General features: G+C 37.4%; 3 protein-coding genes and 1 long non-coding RNA gene across 4 annotated transcripts; all 4 read right to left on the minus strand.

The window, feature by feature from the left end:
• Nucleotides 1-2184: 2184 nt before the first annotated feature.
• LOC119787234 (gamma-crystallin M3-like) lies at nt 2185-3761 on the minus strand. The gene is made up of 3 exons (XM_038290975.1): nt 3621-3761; nt 3141-3383; nt 2185-2524 (listed from the first exon to the last, which is right to left on the minus strand). The coding sequence occupies exons 1-3, from the start codon at nt 3651-3653 to the stop codon at nt 2246-2248; spliced, it is 555 nt and encodes a 184-aa protein (XP_038146903.1). The 5' UTR covers nt 3654-3761; the 3' UTR covers nt 2185-2245.
• Nucleotides 3762-7196: 3435 nt separating this feature from the next.
• Nucleotides 7197-8486, minus strand: LOC119787227 (gamma-crystallin M3-like). Its single transcript, XM_038290962.1, has 3 exons — nt 8381-8486; nt 7682-7924; nt 7197-7526 (listed from the first exon to the last, which is right to left on the minus strand). Exons 1-3 carry the CDS (start codon nt 8450-8452, stop codon nt 7248-7250), a joined length of 594 nt encoding a protein of 197 aa, XP_038146890.1. The 5' UTR covers nt 8453-8486; the 3' UTR covers nt 7197-7247.
• Nucleotides 8487-10299: 1813 nt separating this feature from the next.
• Nucleotides 10300-10681, minus strand: LOC119787229. The gene is made up of 2 exons (XR_005281306.1): nt 10494-10681; nt 10300-10421 (listed from the first exon to the last, which is right to left on the minus strand). It is a non-coding gene; the product is annotated as an uncharacterized LOC119787229 (long non-coding RNA).
• Nucleotides 10682-17415: 6734 nt separating this feature from the next.
• LOC119787228 (gamma-crystallin M3-like) lies at nt 17416-19474 on the minus strand. The gene is made up of 3 exons (XM_038290964.1): nt 19347-19474; nt 18715-18957; nt 17416-17745 (listed from the first exon to the last, which is right to left on the minus strand). The coding sequence occupies exons 1-3, from the start codon at nt 19416-19418 to the stop codon at nt 17467-17469; spliced, it is 594 nt and encodes a 197-aa protein (XP_038146892.1). The 5' UTR covers nt 19419-19474; the 3' UTR covers nt 17416-17466.
• Between the last annotated feature and the right edge of the window lie 1127 nt (nt 19475-20601).

The following is a 20601-nucleotide window of genomic DNA, read 5'->3' on the forward strand; positions in this document are numbered from 1 at the left end:
TCTACTTGGCTGCTGAATCAATCTTACCAATGTGCATGTTTTCTAAACAAAAAAAAACTCAACCCTGATTCTGACATTTTGAATTGAATTGCTTCATGGATGGGAAGCAAAAGCATCTTTAAACTTGGAAACAAAGTCCAGTGGATTGTTTTTTTTTTTACTTTTTTGGAATGACTTTGACTTGGATGAATGAGAATCTTCACCAGCAATCATGTAGTAGTTCTTAGGGTCTCCAAAACAGTGCAGCATTTTATGTTTGAAAAAGACAAATTATGGGTGTATCCAAATTCATTGGGCTGAACCCTGCAGAGACCGCATTTGTGGACCAATGACAATGTGCCCACAGGCGGTCCCAATCGATGAATCCTCTGAGCACTTTCTAATCCATCCAACAAATGCTTACTCTCTTCGGCTGATTTAAAGGATGCATCTGGAGTACCTTTTGTGGATTTTTCTTTATCAAAGACAGAGGGAATACCACTCAGTAAAATAAAGAAAGATGGATTTTTTTGTCCTTACAAATGTATTCAAATGTATAAATAAAGCATTTGAAGACTCTGTCTCTTATTGCAGAGTGAAAACAGGCTCCCAGGGGGGAGGGTTTCACAAACATTTATACATCCCAGTGGGCACAATAAAAAAGGGAGGTGTATTCTAGAAAAACCACAACTCCATCTCATTCGGTCTTATCAGATTTTTGAAGAAGCAAAGCTTACCTATGAATCACTCTGTATCTACTGTTCTCCGCAGGAACAGAACTCCAATGCCAGAGAAAGAGGCTGACCAGTACAAAGTAGGACCTTGTGACCTAGGCATGCATTTAGAGCACGAATGCATATGGTCTGGAGAATGCATCTCTTCATGGACAATGTATGATCATTGTTACACATCAAAGTACAGTGCACATGCACTTAAACAAATGAGGAAACTTTTCGACTGCATATCCTTTGAGGCCAAACATTTACCATAATCAGGTGTTGATAGAAAAAGATTGATCAAGCTTTTGTAATAATGCCGGACAATTATGACAGAAATTGAGAATATAAACTTAGATAAAAAGCTGTCTATAACACAAACTACATTTTCAGTTGATTTGAGGCAAGAATACAGGTTTGTTAAACTCAAATATCTATGTGGTTTATTAGGATATCACTTAATTTAAAAAAGAGGCTTGGTGTTTCTCTGCGCCAACTCGCCTTGTCAGCTGTCTGACAATAGGGTGGTCTGACAACCCTCTTTTGGAGAAGGTGGCTTTTTCCCATGTCCCAGGTATTGAACTTACCTCTGCGTTAAAATACTGGATTGATGCTACACATGTAACTTATTCAGCTATAATTGAAACACTGATGTTTGGCTTATTTAATACCTTTATCCTTTAATTGGTAAATCTGGGTAAAAATTAGAGTTAAGTTTCAAAACAATATCATTTTATTTAAAACCCACTTATAAACCATTATGGGATTTGTTGTCACACCCGCTGTCGCTACCCGACATCAGCTACAAATAACAAAAATGCCGCATGCATCACGCAGGGAGGCAGAGTCATGTGACCAACAGGGACTGAAAAGCAGTGATAGAACAGTAAATGAACTGAGTTCACTATATACTATATATTTCCCACTATATATAGTGATTGTGGCATTCAGGGGTTAGGGCAGACATTAGGACACAGCCTGAGACAACTAATTTTCATATAAATATGAATTAATTTGTTATTTTTACCTAACTCTGTGTAACATGTTGTGTTGGCCATTGTGTGTGTTTAAACTAATGACGGAAGTCAAAATGATAAAAAAAACAAAACAACAAAAAATAGATCAAACCACTGTTTATGCATAAAAGTCAAAAGTCAACCAGTTCAACATAATAATAATTGAACATCTTGGATTTCACAATGGAGAAATTCACTTCTGCATCTTAACCCGTCCCCTTGGGGAGCAGTGGGCTGCCACTGTGCGGCACCTGGGGAGCAAAAGGGGGTTAAGGGTCTTGCTCAGGAACCCAGAGTGGAGGCTGTAGGGATCGAACCGGATACTTGCAACCTTCTCAGAGCACCAGCGCACTCTCCAACCTTTAGGCCAACACTCGCCTAACATGATGGTGTTAAACAGCTGTTTTATGTAAAAAAATGTTCTTATGAAATTCTAAAAAGAAAGTTCTAGAAAGAAAAAACGAATCTGAAAGTTTAACAGACTTTAAAATACCATACTTTTATTGAAATAATGAAATATACACTTTAGGGTCTTTAATAGTAGGAGTCCATGATGCGCCTCATGCTCATGAACCTCATGTTGCTCATGCCCATGTTCATAAAGTTCCTGTACTCTCCAGGCCTCATGTACATCATCCTGCCTCTATAGTGGGGGTGCTCGTACATCAGCCAGTGTCCATCCATCACGTGGCAGGACATGCAGCTGGACATGCGGTAACGATCCATGATGTTGTCACAGTCGTCCATCAGCTCATACATCTGGCCTCCAAAGTTCTCCCTCTCATAGATCCTCATCCTGTAGGAGCCACGGTACTAGAAGATACAGATAATCAACAATTTTTCAGTTAATCTGTGTAGTGTTTAGCCACACATCAGCAAGTAGATACCTTAAGCCATATACATGGAGACACTCAGAAACTGATGAAGAAACCTGTATGTCTAATTTGTTACTAAGGACACAAGCTTTTTTATACTGATTACAGGGGAGTTGTATTTTATAATGGACCTGGTTACCATGGAGATATTGATTGTTGTTATGTGATTGGCTGTCTTGGAATAGCTGTTGCACTCGAATTTGACTTGAGATGAAATGGACCTTGTTTGTGAATGGCTCCCATTGCGATTTAAGGGTATCACAGAGATAACTTTAATGTTACTGGCTGGCTATGGTGAAAATGTTGAGTGATGTAATGTAAGTTCTTAACATGGACTGCAGATAATATAACTGATATAAAGTGAAATCTTGGATGTGTTAGTACTTTAACCTAATAAGCTGGTTACCACAGAGTAATGTTATAAGTAGCCCTTTACCATTGGCAGAATAAGGTGCTATAATGTGGCTGTTCACCCATGCACACGGCAATATTGTAACATATATGTCTCGTTACCATGAGGAAGATATGATGCTGTTTTATGAGTGGCTACTTACCATGGGGATCATGCGGCAGGACCTGATGCCATCGCTCATTCCCATCATGCTCATGTAGTCGGCGTACTCCCCCCTCTTCATGAAGTACTGGTTACCCATGTAGTTGGTGCGGTCGTAGACCATGACACAGCCTCTCTCGACCCTACAGGAGTGACACCTGCTCAGGAAGGAGGACATGTCAGCACAGTCGCTGTCACACTGGTAGGAACGTCCCTGGAAGTTCCTGTCCTCATAGAAGATGATCTGAAAGAGGGAAACATTCTAAATATTAGAACATGTTGTAGATTACTTTGTTTATTGGTTATACTGTCAAATGGGCACATTTTCTGTTTATCACCTAATTAGTTTTCAGAAAAAACCCACAAATAAAATAAAAGTTTGTTAAACATTTTTAGAACAGCTTAGAGGGATGCTATATGTCTTAAAATTGTTAAAGTTGCAGATATATGTGCATTAGATGGGAGGGGTGCCCAATCCTACCTTGCTCATCATGTTCATGTTGCTGGACTTCATTTTGTCGGTCAGAATGTTGAGCTGTTTGCTGCTGGAGGTCCTGCACTGAGTGATAATGCTACCTGTGGAGCGAGCGGCAGCGGCTCTTTATAGCACCTGAGCAGCTGAAGCCTTTTGTTCTAACAGCCTGAGCCAGCAGTGTATAAAAAAAGAGATGCTCAGCATTCGGCATTTCTCTTAGAAAATACAACAAAAAGGCCATGAACAACAGCTGTGTGTTTCCTTCGCTCAATTGTGGGAAAAAAAAACTTTCTGGAACAAACATCTGGAGAAAAAAACCAATGAAATTATTACACATATTCTATTGTTTGTCCGTAAAGCCACTTTTAGTAAAGGAAGAAAAATGAATCAGTGAGTCTTCACTTTGTTATGTGTTTAGCTCAAGACACAAACATGTTATAATTCCACATAATTTGTATATAAATTCAATATTCTTCAATATTCCCCCCCCCCCCCCCCACCCCTCCCCCACAAGGAATCTGCCCCTTGTGTTCTCAACTACCCTGGAAATCTTAGCATGAAAAAAATACAGTTTATAGTAGAAGATTTTCCAAAAACAAAGAGAAAAACAAAGATGTACACATTAACATGTGCCGCAAAGTTTTTGAAAAGTAATAATGTTTTTTTATGTTTAACTATGTCAGTTGGGCTGTGCCTATACGTTACCCAAAGAATTAGGAGAAACTGTAAGTAAGTAGCGGATATGAAGGTTGTGAAGTCCCTATGCTATATGAACTATTGATAGAACAAATTCAGATTCATTTCCCTACCTTCTGTCATCATTATTTGGACAGCAGCACTATTCAGACCATCAGTGGTCGCGAAGATAATGACAAATTTTGACGTACATTCACTTTGCTTAATTGTCTTTACTGATCTTCTATTTGGATTGAGCTTTGGACATGGGCCTTGATCTGAGGTGAAAGGTCTGCCCTACAATATTCAATTAAATTCAGTTTATTTATATAGCAACAATTCACCACATGTCCTCTCAAGGCCCTTTACAGAGCCCATTCAATCAGATCATACAGTCTGACTTGTAAAAAGTTTTCTAAGAAAAACCAGCTGATTCTATCGAGTCATTCACTTCATAGGACATGCTCCTCGTAATACCAAGATGGTCCCCACACCGAAAGAATTAAGGGGCATTACTATGCTTAACTGGGTTTATGTCAAGGACGTTTTGAAAAAGTTTTTATTTTGCGCAGCGTTGTACAACACAAACAAACAGATTAGATGAGCTTATGATGCAAGCATTTATCACAGCCAAATCTGACAGTTGATCAGTCCTAATTAGGCTTAACTCTGGGTTCTTAATATTTCTATGTGCTGGTCAGTCAATCAGAAGCAGACATGGGGTAAAGCAATTGATAAAGCACGTTTCCACGCTATTTTTAACATTCTAAGGTTTTTTTTGTTTTGTTTTTTTTAGTAATAATGATCTAGGCAATGATAACAAAATGAAGAATTAAACACAATCATTGCTATATGTTTTATACCAATATATATCTTCCCTTTTTATAAGATAGAATTTTCCAGATGCATTAAGTGTCAATAATAATAATTCTAACTAAACCCAATGTGAAAGTATAACTTCGCTCATGACAAGTCTTAGAAACATCCATCAAATAGGGCAATGTTGAAAAACACTGAGGGGCATGCCCAAGTTGACTCAGAATCGCAAATCCAAAAAGACAGATTCCTGGTCCTCTCTGCCAGACCTGAGCTTAACAGAAAGGCTTTACTAATTCTTGGACACTTTAGACCATAGAAAATAACTGGATACTTACTTTGGCTAGTAATGACTTACTTTTACAGCAATAACTGTGTTACTAACGCAGTTGTTTTTTTGTTTTGTTTTTTGAGAAGTAACTAGTAACAATAATGATTTTTTTTTTTAAGTAACTTGCCCAAGACTGACCGTCAGACAGACAATCTTTCATTTCTGCCAGGAATCCATCCAGAGAAAAATGTCCTGTCAGGACAGTAGGGTTCCCCCTTATCCTGTCTTCCCGTCGAGAGAATTTGATCAATTGCACTGAGGGACCAGCTGACCAGATCCATAATTTATAGTTTAGTAAACAGGCTTCAAAAAGAAGACATAACACAAACCTTAGAAAAAAAGGAGTTCTCCATCAAGAGCAAGTAAAAAAAACAAAAAAACATTAATCTAGAAAAACTATTAATTAATGCTTTAATTTCCAAGTGTACAGGGGCCAATTTCTAAGTGAGATGGTGTCATGGTGTGTTCCCTTCAAACTAGGAAGTCAGAATAAAATATAGAACACTGTTTTTAGACATTTACCTTATAACAGTGGCTGCAGTGACCACATGCAAATAAATAAATACCTTTATTTCAGACAATCCAATGAAATTACAAATTTAACACATGTAAAGCATTACACATATAACATATAATCATACCCTTTCTCCTTTTATTTGGTCCTTAACACCAATAATCTCCCCAATTCCTACTTAACTTATGAGTCCATACTACTGTAAGAGTCCATTAAGTGTGCAAATGAATTAGTTTATATTTATTAGATCAGAGAATTTTAGCAAGCAGGAATGAATGTTTAATGAATTAATATGTTCCATTTAGCCAGCCATATGAATGACCCTGATGACTCTTTTCTGTTTTGAGCATGATGGTTTGAGTGTTCCCTCATAAACAATAGGCTAGGTATGGTAATTCAGAACATTTTTTAATGTACTAAAAATTTCCATGCTTATACTTCATACTGAACATTATATGAGGTTTTCGGCAGATCATGCAGTCAAAAATCACACTTGTCCCACGTTTACCCCATCTATTTAGATTTTCCTATCTACATTTCCTTTTTCATTACTTAGTAAAATTAACTTTTTTTCAGACTTTTTTTTGTTTTGTTTTTTTGTTTTTTTTAGCTCATTCATACCTCATTCTTTTCTAGTATGATATCATATAATCGGTGCTGTAGGCACCTATTCATGCAGAAAATATTTTTCAGCATCTGGAAACAAAACAAACTTAAATACTTTTTAGACTTTACATATTTCAATAATTTAGTGAATAAACAGTGTCTGTTCAAATGCTGACCCCTGGGGGACACCACAAGCAATGTCCAAGCATGATAGCTGATGGCTTTCACAATGAAACAAAGGACCCGGCTAAGTCAGGCTTTATCTCTTCTCCTGAATTTCTTAATTTTCAGGATGCCTGAAAGATAATGATAAAAATACTTTTTCATTTATTTTGTGCAGCACAAAATTATCTGGTCCTGTAATGTTTGAAGTAACTATAGATCTTTATTACATTATAAGAATTACTGTGAAAGAACTATTAGTTTTACTCCCGTGATTTGCTAAATATGTCTTGAAATGTTTCTGGAGTTGTATATTTAGACAGTACAGGATATTATTTGATGATCTGCTTTGACTGAACAGCTATGTTTAAAAAAATAGGTTGGCAGGTGTTTCTGAATAAATCATGTTTGTTATATTGACCCCTTCTTGGCTAAATCATGTTAAGTACACATATTAAAGAAAAACAGACACATTTTTAAAGAAACTAACAGATCTTTAATGTTTCTCAGCTTTGTTTTGTGAATTTTTTCAGTAGTAGGAGTCCATGATGCGCCTCATGCTCATGAACCTCATGTTGCTCATGCCCATGTTCATGAAGTTCCTGTACTCTCCAGGCCTCATGTACATCATCCTGCCTCTATAGTGGGGGTGCTCGTACATCAGCCAGTGTCCATCCATCACGTGACAGGACATGCAGCTGGACATGCGGTAACGATCCATGATGTTGTCACAGTCGTCCATCAGCTCATACATCTGGCCTCCAAAGTTCTCCCTCTCATAGATCCTCATCCTGTAGGAGCCACGGTACTAGAAGATACAGATAATAATCTATCAGTTTATGTTTGTACAGTGTTCAGTTAAAGATCAGGAAGTTGTCTAATTCTAACCAAGATCGCTTTAATATGAGATTAGTCCAATTCATTAGTTTGAGGATAGTGTATGTTGGTAAAATGCATGGTTACCATAGGGATCATACGGCAGGACCTGATGCCATCGCTCATTCCCATCATGCTCATGTAGTCGGCGTACTCTCCCCTCCTCATGAAGAACTGGTTACCCATGTAGTTGGTGCGATCGTAGACCATGACACAACCTCTCTCCACTCTGCAGGAGTGACACCTGCTCAGGTAGGTGGACAAATCGGCACAGTCACTGCTGCAGTCATAGGAACGTCCCTGGAAGTTCCTGTCCTCGTAGAAGGTGATCTGAGCAGAAATTAGGCAAAGTTAAGGTTGTCTAAACTTAAGATGCCGCTCCAATTTACTGAAATGAAATTGTTTCTGCTGACTTTATGTAATGCAGTTTCTGGACCAAAAGATTCGACTGTGTATATAGTTTAGCTCTTTCTATAGGGAAAATAACGACTTTATCCTGAGAAACACAGGAAATGTCTCATAATAAATTTTGTCAATAACAAATCTTGGGAAACAATCATTAAAACTATTGATTGGAATAGTGTAATACAAACTACTGACACAAATCTGGCTTAATGGTTTTGCTCAACCAGATTTTTTGGTACAGAGACACTGGTCTGTATTTTTTCACATTTAAGATTTTAGAATATATTTTAACAATATTTTTGGACTGATCTAGAATCATTGGTGCTCTTATCAACCCTAAAACCTAAAAAATTACTAGGGCTGACACCTGTGTGGACTTACCCTGCTCATCATGTTCATGTCAGTGGGGGCCATGTTGTCGGTGTGCAGCTGGAGGAGGCTCAATGCAGTCATACCTGTGAGTTACCAGCTTTTATACACCTGAGTGAGGTTGATGGCTTTGTTTATTATAGTGCAGACTCAGCCTATGGTTGTATGACACATACACAAAGCCTCTTTGAAAGGGTTAACAATGAGGATAGGAGGCTTTCAGCACCTGCTTTCATCCACACCAGCAGCTTGTTAACCTGTTCACTGACAAAACAAGTCACATTTTTCCTATCCTCAAGCTAGCTGCTAACACTGAGAAAATCATGGAAGGTTTTACAACATCATCGGCGAAAGTACTCATCTCCCACGGGATGCATGGTTATCAGTATAAAGACAAAAAATAGTACCAGTTTCTAGAGAACCAACTTGTTCTCTTTTTAGTCAGGAACAACAGACCACAGACAAGAAACATCAGCTCAATCCTAATTGAAACCAGTGAAAGTAATAAAGATATCCATTTCAGTGCCATGTTCTGTTCTAAAGGGAACCTTAAGTCCATAAAACGATCTTCTGCTGGGCATGTTTCTCTCTGAATGCCACATCCTCAAAAGTCCCTCATAGTCAGTTTTTGTTTTGTTTTGCGGTATTGTTTGTGCCTTTCATGGTTTGTGATTGTTGAAATCCTTCAATAATTGATTGTATTGAACCTCCCTCCCCTACTTAGCCTTTAGCTCATTTATGACCTCCTTTGTGAGGATGATGTAATCATATACAGACCACTACTGTAAAACATCCAGATGGCTTCTGTATTATTTCCAAAGTGCCAACTTACAACCTCCACATTGAGCTTTTAAAGGCCTCCAGATGGGGCTCCTATAAAACTTATAGAAAGTGCAATACCCGTATTGGACTCATTTTGTGACTTATATCCTCCAGAGGGGTGTCTGTATGAGAAGGCTCCTTTTGTAACAACCTGCTTCTCACCTGCACAACAACCAGTGACGTCTTCTTGTCAACTCTTCAGCCCTTAATGCTAGGTACACACTGCAATTCTTTGGCTGTCACAGACAAAATACCACAGCTGTTTAGAAACTGTTTAGAAATCTTTGGTCATGAGGCTAAATATCCTGTCTTATGTCGCAAAGAGAGTTAGATGCAAGCACAGCCGTTCCTAGGGTCTTGCGACTCAAAGATAACCTACATAGGAAGAACAGTTTAGTTTGTGCCTTCAAATCGTTTGCCCATAGGAAGACGTTACTTGGATATAACCTAACCGAATATCTTCAGAACAGCTCAAAATGACAAAAAAATCATATGAGTCAGTAGAACATGATGTAATAACGTAAAATCAAGGGCCCAATGTAAAAAAAACGGCGTTTTCCTTTAATGCATTTTCACTTGATAAACAAAGAGTGAGTTCTTTTGGCAACAATATATGTCTCCATGCATTGCTTGGGGCATAGGATGCCATTGTGAAGCAATGCTATGCATTGCTATGGCAGGCACCAATACAAAATGTAAGAGGTGCCTGTCACATTACACACTAACACACACACCCCACTTCTCCGTCTTTCAACCTCTATCTGCCTTCCTCAGGATGATCCAGCATGCACTCCCTCGAGTGTGCGCAACTGTTTGAGCTGGACCATGTTTTTACATGTCTTGTGCTAAAGATGGATTCTTATAAAAGGAAGCTGTAAGAAGCTCATGACAGGAAACAAAAGAGGGAGAAGGAAGAAGATGTTGTGAAAGGCAACTTCTATGGGTGGCTGAAAGGTGACTTGAACTTCTGTTTGAAGCCTTAATCATTTTAAAGTTAGCTTAAACTACTACAAGTAAAAGTAGAATATTTTTTTTTTATTTAACTGTACAGGCAACTTGTCATAAAGTGGGGCAGATGGACCCAGTATTCAAGGTGAGACAGTCAGTAGGAAAGTTCAAAATGTTTATTAAAATAAAAACATAAACAGAAAGAACAGAAGGACGCTGCTGTGGATCTTTGACTCACGGCGGCTGCAGCATGGGAAGGGCACAGCCCATTCACTGACACTCTCTGGAGGAAAGAAACACAGGTAAGTGACCGCAATCATCTGACAAGAGGTGATTATCAGAGTGAGCCACTTACCTGGTTTGACAGTTCAGTCCATCTTCTTTTAAAGAGGTGAGATCCAGCCGATGGGATGGCGCTGCCCAGAGTGTCCCAGATGCTGCAGCCTCAGAGAATATACAGGAGGCCAATCCAGGTGTGGGGAAAACAGCAGGCCAGAACAGTCCAGGAATCCAAGAGTTCACAGCTGATCCAAAGTTCTGACCCAAACACTGCATGAAAAGTGAGATTTTCGTCCCCGTAAACCCCCGTAAACTCCCGCAGATCTGCCTGATTTTCGTCAGTTTCCGACAATTTGCAACCCGTGCTTGTCCGCGTTTGTCGTGCCACAAATTGTCGGAAACGTACCATGACGTATGTGGAGAGCGATCAGCTGTACTAATGGCCCTAATTAGCATATGAATGCAGCAAACCCGCGCGGCTGGTCAGGTCTGGCTTGAATAACCTTCTCAGTATTGGCTGAAACCACTATTCTCAAACAAGTAAAATCGCTCGTGATTGGCAGCAAAACCACACGTGGCCACGCCAGGCTTTAATTTTCTTACTGAGTATTGGACGGAACCACTTCTTTTTAAACAAGTAAAGTCGCTCGTGATTGGTTGGCATATATATATATTTACATATAAATTTACATATATATATTTATTCATATATATATATATTTATATATATTTATTCATTCATATATTTATTCATTCATATGGTATGTATTTATGTTATCCTACACTACTACACAATTATTATGCTACCATCAAGGACATGAATGAATTTATACAGGAAATGAACATTTGCCAGGAAGCTGTTTATGCAAAGAAAGAGCGTTATTAAAACACACACAACTATATACAATGCGTATCCAAACACATGCGTTTCTAAAAATTAAAACTCCGTGAACGGTCCGTTTGCTTCCTCGGGGTTGGAGGTAACGGGCAGCATTCCCTCCGAGGCAGGTCCGATGTGCAGACGCCTACTGTGCGTGGCCCTGTACTTCGGCATCGCTTCTAACCGGGACTGCAGCTTAACACAGAGTTCAGTGAGATCCGGCCTACGAAATGGCGGCGACCGTACAATCCATCCAGAGACACCGCCGAGGAAGGCGGACTTCCAGAGTTCCACTTCCTCATCTGCTAGCACACTCTGCCTCGCTTTCAGCAGCTGAAAAAAAAAAAAACAATGAATCAGCGCACTGCGTATGGACACAACACATATATCAATGCACCTGAAAAATAGTCACCAAATAAAGTCTTACCCTCTTTCTTCTGGCCCGACTCCGAGCAGATTGCCTCCGCAGCGTGTTGGCTGGCAGCGTATATCTGAAGCTCCTGCGTACCGTCTGAAAATACGTCTTACAGGCAGCTGGAAAACAATTAAATGAGAGTGGTATGAATAAAAAAATCAAACGCAAGTCACAGTAACAAGGAAGGAGAAAACATTAAAACAAGTCACTTACACACAATGTGGTCTTTATCAACATCGTGCAAATCTGGACTTGCTGATTATGGCTCCGAGCAAATAGGTGGTCTGTGAAAACAAAATGTACAACTATGATCGGTAACCATCCGTATCCATTGCCTTTTCCCGCAGAATGAAAGCATATTCTTTAAATCTTACCCTTGCTCCGGTTCATAGCGCCTGCAATTAGTCTCCGAGTTGTTAAGACGGCATACTGCTTCCTGTGAATCACAAAAAATACACTTTAATAAAGCTTGTTCTTGCAAGGCTACTATTAGCCGCTATTAGCCGTAGCTTTGGTTAGGCTGCTTTTAGCTTAGCAGGCAGTAATCGAACATATATTTACCGCTAGCATCTCTTCTTTGAGTTCGTCTTGTTCGATGCAGAGTCGCCATCGCGTCCAAGAGGAGTTTTACCCCGAAATCCAGACGCTCCAGACCATAGATATCCATAATAAAGGCTAGATGTCTCGTCCGCGCTGCTGGCCAATGGGGGTCGACGTCCGCACGTGGCGGCCATCTTGCCACAGGCAGCTCGCTCATTCGTAACATTGTGTTTTAAAGGCGCATGTACTTAAATAACCATAACTTCCTGAACTGTCTAATTGTTTGGTTTGTTAAACAAAAGTCAGACATGTAGTTATGATACTGCACACTTATGAATAATTATAACCATGGAATTTCATATGAAAAGAACATTGAATAGAACATACAGGTGCAATAAATATACACATGCACAAGGTATTTATGTTAAATCAATATATGCTATTAAAACTCAGTGTACTGAATGGCAACATGATATATAGATATATCTATAGATATCTATATAGATATAGATACCTATATATATAAATATGTATATATATAAATAAAATTATGTATATATATATATATAAATATGTATATATACATATATATATATATATATATATAATATATATATATATATATATATATATATATATATATATATATATATATATATATATATATATATATATATATATATATATATATATATATATATAAATAAATAAACACTTTTATTTGGGTGTGATTAATTATTTCACAGTCCTAATTTATTTATATTTACATACATACTTTTATAAAATGAATATTATTGTTATAATAAAATATGGAATACTGACAAAAAAGGCTTATTGTGTGGCAACCTCTTGGTGTAGCAGCATAATCCAGGTTTCAAATTAAAGGTAACACTTTGAAGTATCATGTAGACTATTCGGATTATATATCAGGGGTAATTACACAAAAGTTCCTATTTTTAAACCATTATAAAAGTGACATTTATTTGCTATTAAAATTGGTACAATAGTCCCCTTCACAAGTATATATAGATGTAGCATGTTGAAATCCCCACCTACACTACTGTGATGGTATACACATGGAAGACAGAGATTTAAAAAATGACCCAAAAAACATAGCTTGGCTAATGCCCTTTGAAAAGGAAGGTTTTATTGAGCTTCTGTGTAATGTACAAGAGAGCGTTGTCCACAAGGCCATCAAAGCGGACAGGAAGGTAGCTGTGGTCATGTACTAGCGCAGGAATGTCAGCAAACGGGGATGGAAGATCTTCTCCTCCTGCTTACACATTATATAACCTGCAGAAACAAAAACAAAAGTGACCAACAACAATTCACAGTGTATAAGATTGGTATATCGATATGTGATTAAATTTCAATGATACACATGCCCTTTGAAGATGAGCTGGAAAGTTGAAAATGTTTGGCACAACACTATCTTTAAGTTGTCCAAATGAAACTAATACAAACTTATAAAAGCTTTGAGTCAACAACAATCTTGTAATACTATTATGTCATAGCAAAAGTCTGGCATCTTCCTTTTAATAAACCCAGCAAATTCCTGTAACATAATGTAAGATGTGTTGACAGACCAAATCAATTGGAAATCATGTTAAATTCTGCCTCTTCCACTGATGTAAAGTTGCTGGTTAACGTTAGCAGCTAGCTAAACTGTAACGTTAGCTGCTAACTTACTAACGTTAGGTCTCACTTTGCAGCTTCTTGTTATTAGCCAGCTAACGTTAGGCTAATAATGAAAATACAACAACACTCAGATTATTGTTATTAGCCAACTAATAACTACAACCACATCCACAAAGATTGTAATTTACACCAAAGATTAATTGTCATACAATCGTTATTGGTGTCAGTAAAACCTATATAATTGACTAATAGTCTCAGCCTTGATAACTTGCGCAAGTAGCCGTGATGCACTACTATGCTGCATGATTAAGTCATTTTTCGACAAGAAAATCTGCAATTTCGACATGTTCAAGCATCTAGAATTATAGCAACGTTCATAATGTTTGTAAGAAACCAAACTGTTTGTAAATCCGTCAAGAATTCAGTGAGATAAGAGTATTTGTGTTCGTGCTGATCACTCACCTTACATTAGGTACCACAGAGCACTGCCTGAGGTAAGATGGCCGCCGGTGATGACGTTTGAGACTCTGCCGTAAGACATCTAGCCTTTATTATGGATATCTATGCTCCAGACCGTCTGCACAAAGCAAAGCATCCATCCTCCACTGTGGATCCAGCCCCGCCGCTCTGAGTTTCTTGGAGATCATACAGAGCATGCGCGAGATGAACCAGGGTGTCCGCGGATCAATAAAAATAATTTAAAAATCATTCTTTTTTTTTTTTGAAATCAAGGCCTTAATTGGCACTAAAATTATTTAAATATTTTTATCGAAGTATTTATAATTCTTTAATAAAAAATGCTTATAAAAACAATTTCGTCAGATATATTATATCGCTCCAGGCAGAGAAAAAGCTAGAGGATATATATATACGTATATGTGTGTGTGTGTGTTTACATACATACAGGAGTCATGGAACTGTGCTTGCAGCTCCTTCATATTTCATGTACACTAATAACTTGTGTACATGGTTCTTGTTGATGGCATTAAAATCATTTCAAATAGCATTAAATTAGAGTCACTCATTCCTGTATGAACCCTGTGAGCGCTTAATTTAATATGACATATTAAAAAAATCCCACCATCATCCAGCATATGTTCAGTTTCTGCCCAAATATATATATATATATATTTTTGTAGATTTTTGTAACGGGGATAAGGATAATTCAAAACTGCTTTTTTTGAATTAACTTGTTCTCTTCTCCCAAACATCTCTTTTCATTCCTGTAATAAGAAGTTTCTTTTGAATGGATTTGATTAAAGTTTAAGTCCCTTGGTATAAAATAAATATTTTGATGGAGATGAGAAATCTGCTTCCTCGTTGGTGAATAACCAATAGTTTGGATCCAATCATTTAAATAAACGGTGTTAGTTTTTTTTTGTATATATAAGAATTGTGCTATAATTTCTAGTCACCGATCTGTTGCTGCTATATTTTAATTTGACGAACCGGAATTTGTCGATGTTCTTTTTCCTGTTTGGTGCGATTGCAATTGCGGATCTTGACCTGGCCGGACCTTATGACCACAGTGTACCAATCTTCTGATGGCTACTTCCAACAGGATAATGCGCCATGTTATAAAGTGAATCATCTCAGACTCATTTCTTGAAACTTTTCCACTTAAGTAATTGTGAATTGAGCATATTGACAGACAACATTTTATTTTTTATCTTAAATGCAATTTTTTTTTTTTATAATTACTGCTCTAAATGTATTGCTCTGTCAGCTAAAGATCTGTTTTGGTCTCTATACTTTAATTAAATAAATCCATTCAAGCTAAAATGTAAGAGGCTACTGAGCCTGATCTCTTTGTATTCTTACCTTCACTTGGAGTAAAACCCCCCCTGCAACCCTGATTTGCATTTGTATAGCTCACAGCATGTTCATTTACATGTTAAAGCCTCCCCTAGAATTCCATGGGGGGGAGGCATGGGGGGAACACTGCCTAAGAGAGTCCACGTCAATTTCTGACAATTTACGGGAGTTTTCGGCGAAGCCTGCAAAGTGTCGTAAACTGCCGCTAACCTGAAGTTCCACGACAATCTACAGTGCCGCATATTGACAAAAATCCCACTTTTCATGCAGTGAAACAGGAACAGAGGGATCCAGACCTCCAGGAATCCAGGTGTATGAAATTAACAAGGTGAAGCTATCAGACCAGATCATGACACAATTATTAAATTAACTAGATAGTGAACTTTGGGAATTACAGGTAGAAAGTCCTTAAATTTGCCAGTTGATTTTCGGATACAGAAATAACATCACTTATATCTATTTCATTCTAGATTCTTATTTATTAATTTTTTTATTATTTTTTTTTTTAAACCACTGCTCTTGTTAAAGATGTTATTTTAGGTACATCAAAGCATGTTTATTAACTACTGAGAAATCTATAGAGAGAGATTTGATTTTGTTCTTTATGCATGTTTCTATTTGTTCTAAACCAAAATCAGAGTTTTTTTCCTCCCCCTCCCTTTCCAACTGTCTGCATTCTAGATGAGGATTAATTCGCAATCTGATCAGGCTAGGTCAACCTGGATTTTATCTTTTGTCCTGGATCTCTCAATCCTGCCTTTGTGAAACACCCCATGATGGCAGGAAGATAAAGATAAAAATATTTTGAAATTTGTTTTGTGAAACGCAAAATGACCAGGCACATTGTTTATGAAGTAACTTAAGATCTTTATTAAATGTTAAGAATTAATGTAAAGAAACAGTTATTTATACCTTGGTGGATATAAAACAGTGAAAAATGTTTTCTGATGACTGAACAGCTAGGTTTTAAATCAAACTGGCAATTTTCTTTCTGAATAAATCGTGATTGTTATTTTGACCCCTTTCTTGCTAAATTGGGCTTTGTGCAAACTTTGAACAAAAAAGAGACAGATTTTGAGGGGAACATTTTATATAGTTGGAGTCCATGATGCGCCTCAGTTTGCACGTCTGTACTGTTGAACCTAATGTGACCCCATGTCCTATATTGAGATTCAAAGCCAGCTAATCTCTGTCTTGCATTTAAATAAAAGCAACAGGTAATTGTTGTTTTCACACTTCATTTGATGTGAAAAAGTAAACTAAAACAATGGAAAATTCAGAAAAAAATACTTAGCATGCATAACATCAAACAAAGCTTTCCTTTTTTGAATAAGGGGTTTCAAATGCTTAATCTACTTTTAGCGACAGAATGTCTTTAAATCCATTAGATTTTTAATCATATTACCTCATAAAGCTGAAGAAATATAGGATATATGATGATATGATAAACCAGTGGAAGATTATATATATATATATATATATATATATATATATATATATATATATATATATATATATATATATATATATATATCTTGTCCTTTGATCAAACAACCCAGCTTTTTTTTTTTTTTTATCAAACTGGCAGGATTTTGTTACTTTCAGAATCGGTTCTAGAAGTGAAACCGAATTGATTTTTTTTTCACTCTTGCAGTTAAAACCATTTATTAAACTTAAAGGCTCTGCAACTATTAAAGAAAATCAGACAGATTTTACACAAACAATTATTTAATGTTTCTTAGCTTCGCGTCTTAAAATGCTTCAGTAGTAAGAGTCCATGATGCGCCTCATGCTCATGAACCTCATGTTGCTCATGCCCATGTTCATGAAGTTCCTGTACTCTCCAGGCCTCATGTACATCATCCTGCCTCTATAGTGGGGGTGCTCGTACATCAGCCAGTGTCCATCCATCACGTGACAGGACATGCAGCTGGACATGCGGTAACGATCCATGATGTTGTCACAGTCGTCCATCAGCTCATACATCTGGCCTCCAAAGTTCTCTCTCTCATAGATCCTCATCCTGTAGGAGCCACGGTACTAGAAGATACAGATAATTAATAAACCATCTGTTGATCTCTAGATCATATTCAAGTTTTTTAGAAAGTATTACATATAAAGTACATTAAAACACTGGACCTATGGCACTTTCCTAGTCTAACCCAGTACTCAAAGTGATAGACTGAGTGATATTTTTCCTTACACTCACATACAAACAAGTCTTTGAGATATATATTACTATGCAGTCATTGCAATAGTGAAATTGCATTTTACCAAAGGACCTGTTGATACGTGATAGAATGACAGACGAAAACACAGTTGATGTCTTTGATGTACTATTAAGATGGGGGTTGTAATGTGGCAGAATTGTTTATCTGAGAATTATATATTACTACAGCAGTACAAATTGGCTTGTTAGCACGGAGATTATGTAATACTACAACACAACTGGTTAACATGGCGATTGTGAAGACTGTAGGTAGACTGAAGGATAGTGGTCTTGCAATACAAAGGTTCAGGGTTCTTTTTTAGTTTATATGCCCCCTGCTTCCGGTCACATGCTTGTTGGCAAGGTACGAAACACCAATCTACCTACCAATTTGCCTACTTATATATTAATGTGTCCATGTTAGAAAGTGTGATTTTGTGGCTAAAATTTCAAGGGCACATTTCTACACAAAGTGACTAGAAAGTTAATCTGTAGTCTATCTACTTGGCAAGAAATCTTAATACATTTAGTGTATGTATATTTAACTATGGCTGTAATGTGATTGTTTACCTTGGAGATGATGTGAGCTATAATATGTCTGATTGCCTGTGGGACAAATTAATGCTGTAATCTCACACCAATACAAATTGTGTAAACCATATTGCAACCATATTGCAACTTGATAGCAAAGGGATGATGTTGTGTTATAAGCTGACTGGTTACCATAGCAATAATGTATTGTTGTATTATAGGATTGGTTTTCCATGGAGATAGTGTAGTGCAGTAAAATGACGGGTTACCATGGGGATCATGCGGCAGGACCTGATACCATCACTCATTCCCATCATGCTCATGTAGTCGGCGTACTCCCCCCTCTTCATGAAGTACTGGTTACCCATGTAGTTGGTGCGATCGTAGACCATGACGCAGCCTCTCTCCACCCTGCAGGAGTGACACCTGCTCAGGTAGGTGGACAAATCGGCACAGTCACTGCTGCAGTCATAGGAACGTCCCTGGAAGTTCCTGTCCTCGTAGAAGATGATCTGAGAAAAAATGGGTTAATTGAAGGAAATATTAAGCTTCTTTGTATTTAGAGATCCTGCTGAGGTAAACTGAAATCAAGAACATTTGCTTGCTTTATAGGATGTAGGCTTGAGAAGACCAATCATACAGTGATATTTTATAGTTTTATGAGCTATTTGTATTTTTTAAAGCAAACAGCTAGCTCAAAACAAGTTTTATGCACCTCCTAATCACGTTTCAGGGTTTAGACAGCAATCATTGTTTGTTCTTCTTTGTCACGTACAAAACAATGAAGGAACTAATTAATTAATTAATTAATTTTTTGGACTTTCAAGTGTGATCTTAAATCATCGCTCCTTTGACCAATTCTGAAAGCTAATAAATCTTTTCATGTAACATGTGGACTTACTCTGCTCATCATGTTCATGTCTGTGGGGGCCATGTTGTCGACGTAGAGCGGGATGAGGCTCAGTGCAGTCATACCAGTGAGTTACCTGCTTTTATACATCTGATGGTTTGATGGCTTTGTGTATGAGAATGCAGAATCAGCCCATGTTTGTATGTCACACACACAAAGCCTCTTTGAAAGGGTTAACAATGACAGTGGGAGGCCTTCAACAGCTGCTTTCATCCACACCAGCAGTTTGTTGACGTGTTTACTAGCAAATCATATCACTTGTTTCCTACCTTACATTGAGAAAATAACAGAACAGGTGATACTGCCAGTTTCTGGATCACCTACTGTACATGATCTGATTTCAATCAGGAACAGTAATCCAAAGACCAGAAATCTCAGTCAAATATCCAGTGAAACCACTTCGCTATGAGCAGATCTCTCTTCTCAATAAAACCATAGCTATGTTTACATGTGTACAATTTCTCCGATCCAATCAAAATCCTACTTAAACAGAATTTTTAAATCTCTTTTTGCATGGACACAAAAAAAAATGCTGTGGTCATGTGTACATGCACCTAGCGTTTGTTGTGATATTTTACCAGTGGATTATGAATATATAATTAACTAGAACTGGAAGTTGTAGTTAATTAATATGTCATTGAGAAAATCGAGGGTAAAACCAAATAAATGTTATTAGTTGAATTATTATTATTTGCTTACTTACTCAATAGGATTCTTGTTTTTTTACATCCAAGGTCGGACTCCTGGGCAGGCTGTTTAAAATCCAGTTATCTCCACCCATTTAGTTAATTAGACTATGGGTATCAGCAGCGTTATTAATCATTATACAAAGAAAACTGTTTCTGTTTATTTAAATGTTGCCAAGAGGAGGATGAGTCTGACCTGAGTGATAAATAATTTGCTGCACAATAAACACAAACTGCTACAGGTTAAAATAATGATGTCTTTTTTTTCTAACAACCAAGGATTGTAGGAAACTTAACATCTATGTAAACACTACACACTACTGGAAAATAAACACGAGGTAGATCAAACGAATAATATGGAAAATATGAAAAAAAAAGAAAAGAGGATCTAAGGCTACATTCACACTGCAGGCCTTGATGCTCAATTCCGATTTTTTTGTCATATCCGAATATTTTGCAATGCTGATCACATTTCAAAATATATGCAACTTATATGTGATCTCCTGTGTGAACTGCATTCATACAATCTAAGTGTCTGACATGCGCAGTAGAGGACGCAA

This window comes from Cyprinodon tularosa, unplaced genomic scaffold (genome assembly GCF_016077235.1).
Source record: "Cyprinodon tularosa strain WSP-4 unplaced genomic scaffold, ASM1607723v1 ctg290, whole genome shotgun sequence".
Classification (NCBI taxonomy): Eukaryota; Metazoa; Chordata; class Actinopteri; order Cyprinodontiformes; family Cyprinodontidae; genus Cyprinodon; species Cyprinodon tularosa.

What these genes read in the sequence shown, in the direction of transcription:
- LOC119787234 (XM_038290975.1), bottom strand. Translation starts at nt 3,653, where the DNA reads ATGAAGTCCAGCAACATGAACATGATGAGCAAG. An exon ending in ACATGAACATGATGAGCAAG is followed by an intron (nt 3,384 to 3,620) that starts GTAGGATTGGGC and finishes TCCCTCTTTCAG; the next exon opens with ATCATCTTCTATGAGGACAG. An exon ending in CCTGCCGCATGATCCCCATG is followed by an intron (nt 2,525 to 3,140) that starts GTAAGTAGCCAC and finishes TGTATCTTCTAG; the next exon opens with TACCGTGGCTCCTACAGGAT.
- LOC119787227 (XM_038290962.1), bottom strand. Translation starts at nt 8,452, where the DNA reads ATGACTGCATTGAGCCTCCTCCAGCTGCACACCGACAACATGGCCCCC. An exon ending in ACATGAACATGATGAGCAGG is followed by an intron (nt 7,925 to 8,380) that starts GTAAGTCCACAC and finishes ATTTCTGCTCAG; the next exon opens with ATCACCTTCTACGAGGACAG. An exon ending in CCTGCCGTATGATCCCTATG is followed by an intron (nt 7,527 to 7,681) that starts GTAACCATGCAT and finishes TGTATCTTCTAG; the next exon opens with TACCGTGGCTCCTACAGGAT.
- LOC119787228 (XM_038290964.1), bottom strand. Translation starts at nt 19,418, where the DNA reads ATGACTGCACTGAGCCTCATCCCGCTCTACGTCGACAACATGGCCCCC. An exon ending in ACATGAACATGATGAGCAGA is followed by an intron (nt 18,958 to 19,346) that starts GTAAGTCCACAT and finishes ATTTTTTCTCAG; the next exon opens with ATCATCTTCTACGAGGACAG. An exon ending in CCTGCCGCATGATCCCCATG is followed by an intron (nt 17,746 to 18,714) that starts GTAACCCGTCAT and finishes TGTATCTTCTAG; the next exon opens with TACCGTGGCTCCTACAGGAT.